This window comes from Hyperolius riggenbachi, chromosome 11 (assembly GCF_040937935.1).
Source record: "Hyperolius riggenbachi isolate aHypRig1 chromosome 11, aHypRig1.pri, whole genome shotgun sequence".
NCBI classification, from domain to species: domain Eukaryota; kingdom Metazoa; phylum Chordata; class Amphibia; order Anura; family Hyperoliidae; genus Hyperolius; species Hyperolius riggenbachi.
In genome coordinates, this window is record NC_090656.1 from 135,696,544 (window position 1) to 135,711,954 (window position 15,411).

The 15,411-nt window shown below is 43.6% G+C and overlaps 1 protein-coding gene across 1 annotated transcript in view; it reads right to left on the bottom strand.

Annotated features, from left to right (window-relative positions):
- The window catches only part of ATG2A (autophagy related 2A), a 179,470-nt gene that overhangs the window by 75,624 nt on the left and 88,435 nt on the right, over positions 1-15,411 (bottom strand). Inside the window, exons 17-22 of the mRNA XM_068259988.1 lie at positions 13,903-14,065; positions 13,634-13,776; positions 12,439-12,581; positions 12,179-12,324; positions 11,673-11,823; positions 5,885-6,078 (exon numbers count right to left, since the gene is read on the bottom strand). Coding sequence (XP_068116089.1) covers positions 5,885-6,078; positions 11,673-11,823; positions 12,179-12,324; positions 12,439-12,581; positions 13,634-13,776; positions 13,903-14,065 — 940 coding nt within the window. The remainder of the gene's footprint in view (positions 1-5,884; positions 6,079-11,672; positions 11,824-12,178; positions 12,325-12,438; positions 12,582-13,633; positions 13,777-13,902; positions 14,066-15,411) is intronic.

Sequence of the window (15,411 nt, forward strand, 5' to 3'; positions counted from 1 at the left end):
CCCTACTGCATGTAAGAGTTTATGACTATATGGTAAAACATAAAATTGAAAGCTTCTATGAGTGACAGTGGTAAAGAGTACAGACTCTGTAAAGCACTGTGGAAGATTTCAGTGCTATACAAATACAACCGAATAATAATGTTTTGTACCATAATCCTGGGCAATGTAATCTGGCCTCTATTGTTCTTCCTGTTTTTGGAGACATCTGACCACACCTGACTGACCCAGACAGACCCACCCACCATCTGAGTCTACAGAGGGTCGGAAACTAGCTGTACTGGAGTTTGGCATTTACAATTTATGCATAATAAAGCCAATACACTGATATTGCACAGTTTATTGTCTCAGAATTTGTCTTATTAAAATGTTTTAAACAGTAGTTTTTAAATGATTAACATTTAATCAACTCATTTTAACCTTTTACCTGCCAAAATAATTTTATTTTTTTGCCCTGCCACATATTTCCTTGCCTCCACCAGCTTCCCTAATGCTCAGTTTCCCCTTATCAGCAGTGCTGTAAGCAAAAGGTTTGTTTAGTCTGATCGTATCTTGTATAAAAAGTTCTTCTCATGTGGTCAGAGTATCACAGTTCTTTTAATGGCTGAGTCATGTAGAAGGTGCATACACACGTCTGATTTTATGCCCGATTGTCGTTCAAACCAGATGTTTGACTTGTCATTCAAACAAAAAGTCGTTCAGACTCCTTGTTCACACAGACAACAAACGTTTGAAATGCTAATTACAGCTAATTTACATGTCGTTTAAAGGGACTCCGAGCTCTACTAAAAATAAAAAGTTTCACTTACCTTGGGCCTCCTCCAGCTCACCGTAGGCGGCGAGGTCCCATGGCGTCCTCCTGGCTCCTCTCTGTGTGCGTCCGCCGACCCCCGTTACCGGCGACACCCAAGTCAGGTGTCGGGCAGGCTCTTCCTGGTTAATGATGCACGCATCATCACGCCGGCCGCTTCGCGTCATCACGGCCGCGGGTTTCCCGCGCATGTGCAGACCTGTCACACCGGCCGCCTTGATGACTCGAAGCGGCCGGCGTGATGACGCATGCGTCATTAACCAGGAAGAGCCAGTCCGACACCCGCCCCAGGTGTCGCCGGTAACGGGGGGGCCGGCGGACGCAAACGGAGAGGAGCCAGGAGGACGCAGAGGAACCTTGCCTCCTACAGTGGGCTGGAGGAGGCCCAAGGTAAGTGAAACTTTTTATTTTACGTAGAGGTCAGAGTCCCTTTAAAGGGAACCAGAGACAAAGCACCCTCATGTATTTTACAGGGCTGTGGAGTCGGTCCAAAAATCCACCGACTCCGACTCCTCATTTTAGGATTCCACCAACTCTGACTCCGACTCCTCGACTCCGACTCCTCTAATTTGCATATTACAATTTTGTTGATTAAAAGTATGTAACATGAAATTCGTCTCTTAACTGCCAACGCTTAGGAATTTTACAAGATAACTGAAGTGAGATGGATATGTAGACTACTATATTTATTCCCTTTAGACTAAAACTAGTCCTTGGTAAAAGTACTTGTAAAAGGTACAAACCGGAACAAAGGCCCTAGGCAATGTAAGTGTGGGTACATGTAAGAATGATGTGCAGGTACTCTGCAGGGGAATGAGGAGATTCTTCCTCTATTACACATTCTTCATGCACAATCTGAACAAGGTTTATGGGTGACAGACAACACCTCTGTGTTCAATGTGCACCGCATTCTCAGTGCATCCTGCAGCTCTGTGGGGAGTGCATATGTAGAGTATAGTACTACTGTGTAACAAAGTAAACCTGAGACAGATGAAATTAAAGTTTTATAAATACCTGGGGCTTCCTCCAGCCTCCTTCAGGATAATCAGTCCCTCGTCCACCACCTGGATCTTCTGCTATAAGTCCAGGTACTTGAGCCAGTCGGGCGTGTGCGCATGCACACACTCCGCCGCCAGGAGCACACTACACCTGTGCAGCACTATTGCGCAGGTGCAGAATGTTCCTGGCTGTGGGAGCGGCATGCGGCTGGACAGCGCTGACTGGCTGAATTACCAGGACTCATATCAGAAGATCCGGGTGGTGGAGGACAGCGAAGGAATGATTAGCCTGAAGGGGGCTGGAGGAAGCCCCAGGTATGTATAAAACTTTACTTTTCATCCGTCTCAGGTCCCCTTTAATTTGTAGTCACCAAACCAAATTTTAACAACATATCAAATTATTTGATTTCATCAGCAAAGGGAGTGCATACATTTGCATAAATCAGCATCAGTGCAGAATTATTTCCATCTCATTGACCATCTCTATTAGTGACACAGCTACACATCAGGCTTTATTCTTACAGCATAGATGTTATTTAGTATATATAAGAGATTCCTGTGTACACATCATATATACAGTCACAATCAGATATGTATATCTGACCTTAAAAATACGGGGACTGCTTTATTGAAGCAGCACAAGTAACTAATTTTGATTGGTTTATTTCATTTTTGTGGACTAAGCACAGCTATTACTGTATATATACTGTATATATACATTATTTTTAATGACTATTATCTGAGAAATAGAAAAATGTATCATATTTTCTATTTTAATTACAGTTACAAATTCATTAGGAGTCGGAGTCGGTGCATTTTTTCCCGACTCCGACTCCAGGCACCCAAAATTGCCCGACTCCACGACTCCGACTCCACAGCCCTGGTATTTTACCATATATATCAGTGGTAACATTAGAGAAAACACCTACCCTGCTCTCGGTTTCATTATTTACTGTTCAGCTTGTTTCTTACCAGCTCTCATAAAGTCCCCGACTGAGCATTCAGTCTGGCTTTGTTCAGGAATCTTTATAGCCGAGTCTGTCTTCTGTGCTGTCTTATCAAGCCCAAGTCTACCCCTTGTGGCTCTGCTCAGGAATCATTATAGCTGAGTCATTATAGCAAAGCCAGGCTGAATGCTCAGTCTGGGATTTTATCAGGGCTGATAAGAAGCAAGCTAAACAGTAAATAATAAAACAGAGAGCAGGGTAGGTGTTTTCTCTAATGTTCCCACTGATATATATGGTAAAATACATGAGGATGCCTTGTTTCTGGTTCACTTTAACTAGTTAATGGACTGGACAGAACAATGGACCAGAAAATTACTGAACAAATGACTTGTTGTTTAAAAATCTTTTATTGTCAAACTAATAGACTTTCAAACAAGTCATTTGTACACATGTCTGGACCTCAGTCGTTTGAACGACAGTTAGTGCATGGATCTGCCAATCGGATCAGTCAAAACTACTGCTATCAGTCTAACAGTTGTTCGTACACACGCCAAACTGTCGTTCAAATATCAGATGTGTGTACCTTAAAGAGAAACTCCGACCAAGAACTGAAATGTATCCCAATCAGTAGCCGATACCCCTTTTACATGAGAAATCTATTCTTTTTCACAAACAGACCATCAGGGGGCGCTGTATGGCTGATATTGTGGTGAAACCCCTCCCACAAAGAAATTCTGAGTACGTACTCTTGGCAGTTTCCGGTCTGTGAACCCTGTTGCATTGTGGGAAATAGTGGTTTACAGCGGTTTCCAAATGCCAAAACAGCAAGCAGCAGCTACATCACTTGCCAGCAGTAAAAATGTCACCATGTGATAAATGTCAGAATATAAATCAGGGATTTAAAAGATTTTACAATGGGCAAACACTGACTAAATCATTTATACATAATGAAGCACTTTTGTATTATATTATATTAAAAAAAAGTGCTTCATTTTTACAATAATTATGTAATGTAATGTAATAATGATTTAGTCAGGGTTTGCCCATTGAAAAGTATTTTAAATCCCTGATTTACATGCTAACATTTATTACATGGTGACATTTTTACTGCTGGCAGGTGATGCTGCTGCTGCTTGCTGTAAACAGCTATTTCCCACAATGCAGCAAGGTTCACAGACAGGAAACTGCCAAGAGTACGTACTCAGAATTTCTTTGTTGGAGGGGTTTCACCACAATATCCACCATACAGCGCCCCCTGATGGTCTGTTTGTGAAAAGGAATAGATTTCTCATGTAAAGGGGGGTATCAGCTACTGATTGGGATAAAGTTCAATTCTTGGTCGGAGTTTCTCTTTAAGCCTAATTCCAATCACGTCATATCATGTGATCGGAACCCAAAGGAGGTTTTCAGCATTACAGTGCAGCTCAGTGGTGGAAGAGGAGAGCCAATCCTGTGTCTAGATCAGGTAAATGGATCAATCGCTCCCTGCGCAGCTCATTAGGCTAGAGACGCAGCTCAAGTAAAGCCAGCTGCAGCAGCCCTGCCCAAGGTTATCTAAAACAAGGCAGGCAGTTAACAGTTTAAAGAAGAGAAGAAAAAAAGTCCAATCTATATTTATGCTAAAAAAAAAAAAAAAAAAAAAAAAAAAAGAGGTTATAACTCTGTATCAGAGCAGCACAAGCACGGTTTACAGTTTAATTTAAAAATTCCCTTTCCATCTCAGTCTGCAGCCAGCTATGAAATTCCAAAATGGTTTTCAAGCTTAACCTATTTTGGTTCCTGGACGTATATATTTTTTTTATTTTAAACTTGTAAATAGTGATAGATGCAAAATGGAAAAAATGCACCTTCATTTCCAAATAAAATATTGTCGCCATACATTGTGATAGGGACATAATTTTAACGGTGTAATAACCGGGACATATGGGCAAATACAATATGTGAGTTTTAATTATGGAGGCATGTATTATTTTAAAATGATAATGGCTGAAAACTGAGAAACAATTTTTCCATTTTTTTTTCTTATTTTTCCTGTTAAAATGCATTTACAGTAAAGTGGCTCTTAGCAAAATGTACCCCCCAAAGAAAGCCTAATTGGTGGCAGTTCATTGTGATAAGTAGTGATAAAGTTATAGGCTAATGAATGGGAGGTGAACATTTCTCACGTGAAAACGACGGAACGTGAATGGGTTAAAGAGGAACTCCATAGAAAATAATGTAATAAAAAAGTGCTTCATTTTTACAATAATTACGTATAAATGATTTAGTCAGCGTTTGCCCATTGTAAAATCTTTTAAATCCCTGATTTACATTCTGACATTTATCACATGGTGACATTTTTACTGCTGGCAAGTGATGTAGCTGCTGCTTGCTTTTTTGGCATTTGGAAACAAGCTGTAAACCGCTATTTCCCTGAATGCAACAAGGTTCACAGACAGTAAAATGCCATGGTCCTCAGAGTTTCTTGTGGGAGGGGTTTCACCACAATATCAGCCATACAGCAACCCCTGAAGGTCCGTTTGTGAAAAGGAAAAGATTTCTCATGTAAAGGGGTATCAGCTACTGATTTGGATGAAGTTCAATTCTTGGTCACGGTTTCTCTTTAAGTTAACTGGACAGATCACAAACAGACGTTTCTTGTTTGCTCCAACTGCAAATACTGGCTGGCAAGAAGCTCTGATACTTCCTGTCTTGATGCGGGTTGTATTAAAAAGTGTGGAGTAGTTGAGCATCGGAATTCAAATTTATAAGTTGAGCAATTTTAATTAGTAAGTGCCATCAATCTGAACAATATGACACCTGAACTGATAGAATTGGGTTGTTTTTTTTATTTATTTTTCTTTGCAAGGGAGGAATTTCACCTTAAAAATACTGTGCCTTCCACACATCTGATCAGAAAGCCCACAATAAACATAATAAAATCAGTCTATGCCCTGTAATGTGCTTTATAGAACATGTTACTGGAATCAAAGCAAGAGGACCCTTGTATCAAGCCAATCACAACCTAGATCCCCTAACAAAACCAGTAAAACTATAGCTGAAAAATCAATCAGTTGCTAGTATTTCTTTTGTTAACGCTTGTTTTATTTTATGGAAGATACTAAGAACCACCTAATAATATTTTGCCATACCTTTACATTTTTTACAAGATTTAGGTCGATTCGGACTGCCAAAGATAACATCTTTGAGTTCTTCCCTTTTCTTGTTCCCGACAGCTGTGCGGAAACGCCCTCTCCAGATATATAGATAGTGGGGTTTAGGTTTGCAGGTGGTACAAAAGTAGGCATTTCCAAACAAGTGGGCGGCAAGTAGTCATCCACAGCAGCTGAAAGCAAAAACCAAGAAGTTACAAAATAAACAACACAAAAACAGTCAACATTCCCCAGTGTGTCAAACCCAATTCCTTAACATTTTCCCTTAGAAGAAGCACCATTTCTGTTTGCCAGTTTATGCCTCTCTACACCAGCAAAGTGATGTAAATTAATGTATGACTTGTATTTCAATATGGCCAAGTGTGATTTCTGGGCCACACTTCCCCACATCATAAACTGAGGTGCAAGGTCAGTCCGCCAGAGCACCAGGTCGGACACCCAGTATAAAGTCCACAAGGACCAGCACACTCAGGGATTTCTTCCAAATTTCAAAGAAATCTTTATTACAAAATATTCATCATCATAAACATTAAAATATGTGAGCCGTCACAGGGACAATCCAGCAATGCGATAACTGCCAAAGGCTGTCAATGTCCATCAAACCCCTAGTCCCCAAGCAGACTGAGTATTTATAGCAGTCGGGTAGACAAAGGTCACCATCATATAGAAAGTCCAAACATCACGGCGACAGACACCGGCCAAGAGCGGTTTCGGGCGTACAGCCTGTCTTCAATCTTTTTGCTGCCCTCTTGCCACAAGCTGACCCCACTTTGTTCCGCATGGTTTGTATTCACCGGTCCCTGGCTAAACCCAGGAACCCCGACCTTCCTCGGGATGTTGTTTTGAAGTTTCAGCATGAGGAGTCTAGAGACTTAGTATTAATGGCCGCAAGGAATTTGTCCACTCTCCCGGGAGAGCCGAAATCAGTCCAAATCTATCCTGATCTTGCCCCTACCACAATGGTTAAGAGACGACAAATGAAGGCAGTTACCCTGGCCTTGTCCAAGGCAGCCATTCGCTACAGGTGGGGGGTGGGGGGTCCCTTTTCACTCTCTTTGCACCACAGCTCAAGAGCATTCACCTGTCGTACTGCAGAGGAGGCCACCAAAGCGCTTGACTCTCTAGGCATTCAGTTGCATCACTCAGGCATATCTGCCCTGCCCCCTAGGCCCCCTCAATCTACTCGCCCTAGAAGAACATGGACTGAAGTGCCGTTCACCAGCTCAGCCACCTAGGGTCACCAATGCTAGCTTTTTGCCCCTGAATAAAGCCCGATATTTCAATGCTTTCAACTGCTTCAAATCTACATACTGGCCTTTACACCTCCTGCCTTATGTGGAGCTACCACTGCTCCTTAATTTACACCTTAAATGTCCAAGCTGATTTACTTGACTAACACTATCTGATATATCTACATGTTTATACTGTTGCTTCTTACTATATTGGTTACTTACTATGCCTGTAACCCTGTTGAATTTTTTCATTGCCCCAGTTGCCCTTGCGGTTCCCACGGCTATTATGTGTGGGCTGCCTGAATGGCTTTGCCTAATTAGTATTTTGCCAATATGTTTATTATTTACAACTTTTACTGAATTCTTGTTCTACATTTCTATGCCGACAGAGCTGCTCCTATCCTTCTCCCCCCGAGCTATAATTTGGCTATTGTATAATGAGTGCTTTTTATTACTTTTTGCGTATGTTCATGATTCTATCCCACAATCCAAGGGGTTTAAATGAACCTTGAAGAGGAGAAAAGCTTTCTTAGACTACAATAGACACTCCCCCGATGTTCTCTGCCTTCAGGAGACCCACTTCTCCAAAACTTCTGCACCTAGATATTTCCACAAGTCGTATACAAGGGTGTTCCTATCTTTAGCGGATAAGAAACATAGGGGTGTTACAATCCTCCTGCACAACAATTTCCCCCTAGATGTTACTAACCATTATGCCAACCCTCAAGGTCGCATACTTATTGTTGAAGGAAACCGTCAAGGGAAGAGATAATGTATAGCCAACTTATATGCTACCCCCAAGCAGATTGCTGAAGCTATAGGTCTCCTCTCATATAAACTGCTAGCACTGTCTGTGGATGTTTTGGTATGGGCGGGGGACTTTAATGCGATGTTGAGCAATATTGTAGACAGATCAAACCCCAATTCTAACTCCTCGTAAGATCATTAATCTTCTTAAATCTACCCTATCCACTCATTCCATAGCTGACACTATGATGGAATGCAATAACAGCTTCAAAGGGTATACCTTCTATTCTCCAGCACTTAACTCCTATTCCCGTATAAATATGATCTTAGTCAGCTCCTCAGTCTTATCCCATTTGGCCTATGCCTGCCATATAGTTTGTCCCTGGTCTGACCACGATGTTGTCCTATCCTAAAACATCCTTAAATTGACAAAGTCAGCCTGGAGACTTAATGAGTCTCTTCTATTGAACGATGATATTGCTATCCAGTTTCACACCAAAATTTCAGAATATATCAAGTTAAACGACAACGACTTGGCCTCCCCAGACTCAAAATGGTTGGCCCATAAAGCTGCAGTACGGGGTCATCTGATTAAATTAGCCTCCCAAGCTAAAAAAAATAAATAAATCACTGGCCATTCAAAATATTGAGCATAAAATTCTGGCCCGTACTGAAATTAATAGTCAAAGACCTTCTCTTTGTCTCAAGAAAATCATATCAGATCTCAAACTTCAACTCGATATCCTACTTACCTCTCAGACTGAGAAAGCACTTCGTTTCGTCAGCCTAACAAACCTAACACCTGGCTTGCCAGGGAGCTTTGCCTCCAGCAGAACATAAACAGAATCACTCAAGTAAAAGATCAGTCCGGTAAGGTCACATCTAATCCTGATGCAATTTTCCAAGCTTTCCACACCTATTACGAAAAACTATACGCTGATCCCAACAATATCACTGCGTACACCCTTACCGATCAATTTCTTAATTATTCAAATCTTGCGTCCCTCTCCTCAGTTGATAATGAAGCCCTCAGTCTCCCATTCACGGAACAGGTGGTTTTTACGGGTCATTAAGAAGCAGAAGAAGGGAAAGGCCCCTGGGCCTGACGAATTTAGTGCACCTTACTATAAAAAATTTGCACATGACTTAGTCCAGCCTTTTACTACATTTTTCAACTCCCTAATGAATGGCGCTAGACCTCCTTCAGAGTTTCTACAATCCTGAAGCCAGGAAGAGATCCTCTATTAACTAAAAACTACCACCCTATCTCCCTTTTAAATCTGGACTATACACTACTCACTTCCCTCTTAGCTAATAGACTAAATAAATCCTTGCCCTCCCTGGTCCATAAAGGCCAGGTGAGGTTCATCCCAGCTCGCCAGGCTTTGGATAATGTCCGAAAGATTCTGGATATTCGCCACTGCAACCACTCGTGTAAATTACCTACTGCCTTCATAGCCTTGGACATGGAGAAGGCATTTGATACTATTCGCTGGCCTTTTAGGTTAGCTGTTTTGAATAAGTTTGGCATAGCTGGTCAATTTTATAAATTTGTTCGATGGCCTATACTCCATGCCCTCGGCTACACTTAAGCTCCCTTCCACATGTAGTCTCCCAATCCACATCAAAAGAGGTACAAGACAGGGGTGCCCTCTGTCCCCAGCCCTTTTTGCCTTGGTCATAGAACCCCTGGCCAGTGCCATTCGAAGCTCCGCAGACATTCTGGGGGTCAGGGTGGGTAATATAACATACAAAGTCAGCCTCTTTGCTGACAATGTCATCCTAAGCCTGACATTACCGCACACTTCTATCCCATCCTTCTTATCTCTTATAAAGTAATTCTCTAGCATATCTGGCCTTAAACTAAATTTAGACAAATCCGAAATACTCTGTCCTAACATCCCTAACTCCACTAGTCTTTCTCTAGCCCAGTCCCTCGGACTTCAACATCTAAGTGTTTATATTAACCACTTAAGGACCAGCCTATGCTGGTCCGATCTGTGCTGCGTGGGCTCTCCAGCCCACAGCACAGATCACTTTGAAGCCAGGGCGACAAGACTTCCCCCCTTTTTTCCCCACTAGGGGGATGTCCTGCCGGGGGGGGGGGGGGGGGGTCTGATCGCCGCCGGCCATCTGCGTTTTGCGGGGGGGGGGGGGGGGCTCCTCAAAGCCCCCCTCCGCAGCCATTTCCGCCCTCACGCTCCTTACCTCCCCCTCTCCCTCTTCCTACGTAATGCGCAGGACAGAATTCCGTCCTGCGCATTGAAGGATAGGCTTCCGCCTATCAGATTCCGGCGATCCCCGGCCAATCAGAGGCCGGGGATCGCCGATCTGCCTTACGGCGCTGCTGCGCAGCAGCGCCGTGTGATGTAAACAGCGGGGATTTCTTCCCTGCATGTTTACATTTTGCCGGCGAGCCGCGATCGGCGGCTCTCTGGCTGTTCACGGAGACAACCTCCGTGAACTGACATGGAAACATGGTAAACCACTTAAGACCTGCCGACGCCTATGGGCGTTAGCTGGTCGTTAAATGGTTAAGTACCTTAGTATTAACCTTACCAAAGACCCTACCCAAATATATAAATTTAATTACATGGAAGAAGGAGAAGGAGCAGGAATGATCGGCACTGCAACGTACATTTATTCTTCAAAAAGTGAGGCACAGTCCGAATACATAAATACAAAACAGTAGTGCAGCATACATGGACATACCGGTCCTCAGAGGTGTGATGGTGACGGTGGGTGCTGGGCACTGCTCGCCTGACGGCCGTTTCGCGCTATATCGCTCTTCTACGGAGGCTGGAGGGCAAACTCCCACTATCCAGGTTTAAATAGGCTCTAAGGACGGCATTAGGCGTGTCCATGCCTGAAAAATCCGCCTACTTCCTTTAAGGACAGCAAATAGCACGGTGGAATGCATATGTGTTCCACCAAGACTTCCTGGTAGTGGCCTCACCTCCCTCTTATGGCATCCTTTGCAGACCAAACTTATTAGATGGCTGCAAAATGCTATTGCATGCATTTGATGCCAATGGGGAGATAGGTGCCATCTAGTGGCTAAATAAAATATGACTGGTGAGGGAAATATATGTATATATAGTGCATTTAAATTAAGGCAGGGACTGAAGCAGTAGACACCACTCTAGGTGGCCTAGCGTGCTACAGTGACTGCATATTATGCTTGGTGCACATAGAAAAGTGCAGATTGTGCATACGTTAAAAAAAAAAAAAAAAACTATAAAAATCTATAAATGCAAAATTATGTGTTACTTTATACAATAAACCATATTAGTCAAAAGTGGCAAAGGTGGGGACTGGGCTCTGGCATCATATGTATCTGGAGGGGCTGGGGGGGGGGGAGGCAAATGACCTGGATTGGTGTAACCCCACTGTTTATACCATCAGAAGGCTACATTAGCAAGAGTGGAGGAGAGAAGGAAGGAAGGGAGGTAAATAGGGTAGGAGAGGAGGGAAAAAAGGAAAAGGGGAGGAGATAGGGGAAACGGGAGGGGGAACCGGGAACAGTGGGGTTACACCAATCCAGATCATTTGCCTCCCCCCCAGCCCCTCCAGATACATATGATGCCATGTCTTGTACAACGGTAATGGGCCATAAGGGATTTCATTTTTCTACAGCTTCTTTTATACCACAAGCAATGCTTATCTACTGTGCTCCTCAAAGAGAGGGACAATACATTTTTCCAGCACATTACGCTTCATGCATCAAGTTAACCATGTTTCCCCAGTTTTTTTGTGTGTCTTTCCACATTTGTATATTGGTAAAGTACCTTTATGGTAAAGAGAGATGGTGTCAGACTCTATACAGAGATAGCTGAGATCAGCATTGCTTTTGTACTTGGAGACACTGAAGATTCGTCCATTTTCAACATCCAGAACCACCTCTCCATGCTGGCCATCGAGTTTCTTGGTTAGTTCATTCTGCAGCATTGTTAGCAATATAGACACAGAAGTAAGACACACAATATGACATTGCAATATTTAATTAATAACATATTATAAAATACTAGTAGACCTAAGCCCGTTTAAAAATGGGCTCTAGGTCTGTGTTTAAACCCCGCTTCCCCTTCCCCTCTCATCCTCTCGTGACCGCCGCGCGCCCACTGCACGCCCGGCCTCCTGCCGGTCCTGCTCCTGTCCAACGGCTGTCCCTGCGGCACATGTGCAGTAGCACGCAGGGACACACACACGGACATGGGACGCAGAGACAAAGGGGTTTTATTATAGAGGATATGTATAATATATTCTAGTTCTGTAGCTAGAAAAAGAAGTGCACCTTAGCTTCGGTCCAAGCTGTGATGCGTCCTTGCAGAATGGTGACTGAAGTAGAGAAAAAGCTGAGACCTTCCAGTGTTCCTTTCCTGAGTTTTGCTGCCTCATCTACAGAATAGAAATGGGAGTCTTCATCCTCTGAATCAGAATCTGTCCGAGAGAAAGAACAAGTATGAAATGCAGAGACAGTCATTAACAATCATTGGTGGAATATTATCTGAAAGCTTGGCTCCCCGTTAAGTACTCAGTGGGTCACAAACTCACCGAGCCTAAACGCAGATTTACACATGCGGAATGTGTCTGGCTGATACGAAGACTTAGACAGTGCTTCATTTGGGAAGAGAGAATCAGTGAATGGGGCGTCAAATGTAGCCATAGGCTCCCACATCAGAAGATCATTGCATAACCTGGACAGAAATGCAGAAAGTGAGAGAGTTCAGGAAGAAAGAAAATGGCATCTAATATTCAAATCATGTTTAAAGAGAACCCGAGTTTTTTTATTTTTTATTTTTTGGAGGGGGAGGGGGGGGAGATGGGACACCGAGGCATGTTCTCTGCCTCATGACATGCCTCTGTGTGCCCACACCAACACTCTCTGCCCCCACCGCCGCGCTATAGCCCCCTGTGATTAGCGACAAAATTTGTCTCTATATTGGAAATAAACATTTAAGAGAGGGATTCCCGGCATTCCTGCAGGGTTTCCAGAGCTGTCATGTCGCAGCTTTATCTCCGTGCCCACGCCAACTACCGCTCCCCCACCTCCCTGCATGTTGTGAATGAGAGAATGACTCTCATTCCCGTGTCGTGACTCAGAGGTCACGAAAGTGAAAGTGGGTCATTGTGGCCCACAGGAACGGCGGTTTTGGAAGCTACCTGATCCGCTCAGCCCCCAGATCAGGAAGCTTATTTTTTTTTTTTTTTTATTTCATGAGCCCAGCTCGGACTCTCTTTAACTATATTAGCAAAAAGCAAACTCGTTACTAAAAATCAGTAGATTTTGGGGAGTGGAGTGGAGCTTTATGAGCCCAGAGATTTGCTACTATCAAAGTCTCCATTAAATTCTGACTTCTGTAATACCACGTCACCCTACTATCCAATCAGATTGCCTTAGCCGTATAAGACACTCTCAGGGCTGGATTTCTCCTCAAACACAATACTACAGATGCCACTGACTAGAGGTTCTTGGCTAGAACTGTTAGATCAAACAAATGTCAATGATCAAACTTAATGGAAATTTCACTTTTTTAAATAGATGTGATAGAGAAGAACTGCACCATATCATATTAAGAGTAAATTTAATGTGAACCGGCTCAGGCATTATTGATATAGGAAACATTAGCATTAACATTTTTGAACCGTTCACTTATACAGTATATAGGTAATAATAATAATGGGTATCTTTACTTTAGTTTTACTGGCAATTTTGCTAGACAAGGTAAACAGAAGTTGTAGTCAGTACCTATTGTAAAGGTTTTCATAGACTTCTTTGCTGGGCAGGAACACATGAGCACGGGGAAGAGTCACTTCAAGTGTATACTGGGAAGATGCCAATGTCACTCGCTGGAAGTCTGCCATCTCCTCTGGGTCAGCAGGGATTACCATCTGCAGGCACAGAAGCCATATACATGAGTTGAACAGAAGAACGCAGAGTGAGAAGTGATGACAATGCAGATTTGATGAAGATAAAAGAGAACAGTTTAGTGCAGAAGTACTTTTCACTCTATGTACCTCTTCTGTTTCAAACATAGTCCTCTTGGAGGAGAAAGGTGATGGCTCAGGTTGTTTCAGTTCACAAGGGCTTTCTACAGATGGAAGATCGAGGTCATCAATCTTTTCATGGCAAATGTCCCATGGAGAACTTTTGGTTTCAGGAAGAATGGTCACCAATATGCTAGAAAATTACAATGATTTTGTAAGCGACGCTCCTAAAAAAGCCCCTAAGTAGAAAACACAAGCCATCTATATTGGCTAACAATCTCTCATGATCCGTTTAGAGATAATCTAATATAGGAGAAATTCTCTGTTTTTTAAGAAAAAAAAAAGAATTTTATTGAAGCAAAATATGAAATAAACTTCTCTGCACATATTAGACATATCTGAACTGGTAAATAGTTACATAAGAAGTAATAATGAATCGGTACAGACAAAGTTAATCAACACCATCACATCAACCGTTCACAGATATTACAAGCCAGGCACCTTCAGAAACAGTGGCAGGTGATGATCTAACTCCCAAATCAATTAAGAACTCAAAGGGAATGGACATGAAATGCAGGGGAGGGTACACCGAGATGGTTACATTAGTACTGCCGAGGTGCATTTCAACAGGGGCGGACTGACCATTTGGGCACTCGGGCAGGAACCGAGGGCCCGTGGTCAGGAGGAGGCCCCTCCAGAGCACCGTGAGCAGGAGGGTAGGCAGCCAGTGAAAGGGAGCGGTGTGCACAGTGGCGGGGAAGGGGGGGGGACATCTCCCCCCCCCCCCTTCCCGGCTCTCCCCTCCGGAATTTTTAAGTGTCGCCAGCTAACAGTGGGCAGGGACTTGGTTTTTCCAGCCACAAGGGAGCTTTGCGCGTCTCTAGTCTGGTCTACTCAAGACCAGACTAGCGGCACACAGAGCAGAGCTCCCTCCCGGGGCTGGAAGAACAGCGGTAAGTCCCCGCCGACACTTAAAAATTCCGGAGGGGAGAGCAAGGGGGGGGGGGGGGGGGGGAGACGTCCCCCCTTCCCCACCGCTGTGCACACCGCGCTCCCCTTTACTGCGTTGCCTCCCTTCCTGGGGACACCTATAGACCTGGCTACATATACTGGGAACACCTATAGACCTGGCTACATATACTGGGGACACCTATAGACCTGGCTGCATATACTGGGGACACCTATAGACCTGGCTGCATATACTGGGCACATCTATAGACCTGGCTACATATACTGGGGACACCTATAGACCTGGCTGCATATACTGGGGACACCTATAGGCCTGGCTACATATACTGGGAACACCTATACACCTGGCTACATATACTGGGGACACCTATAGACCTGGCTATCTATACTGGAGACACCTATAGACCTGGCTACCTATTCTGGGGACACCTATAGTCCTGGCTACCTATTCTGGGGACACCTATAGACCTGGCTATCTAAACTGGGGAGACCTATAGACCTGGTTATCTATTCTGGGGACACCTATATAGACCTGGCTACTTATACTGGGGACACCTATAGACCTGGATA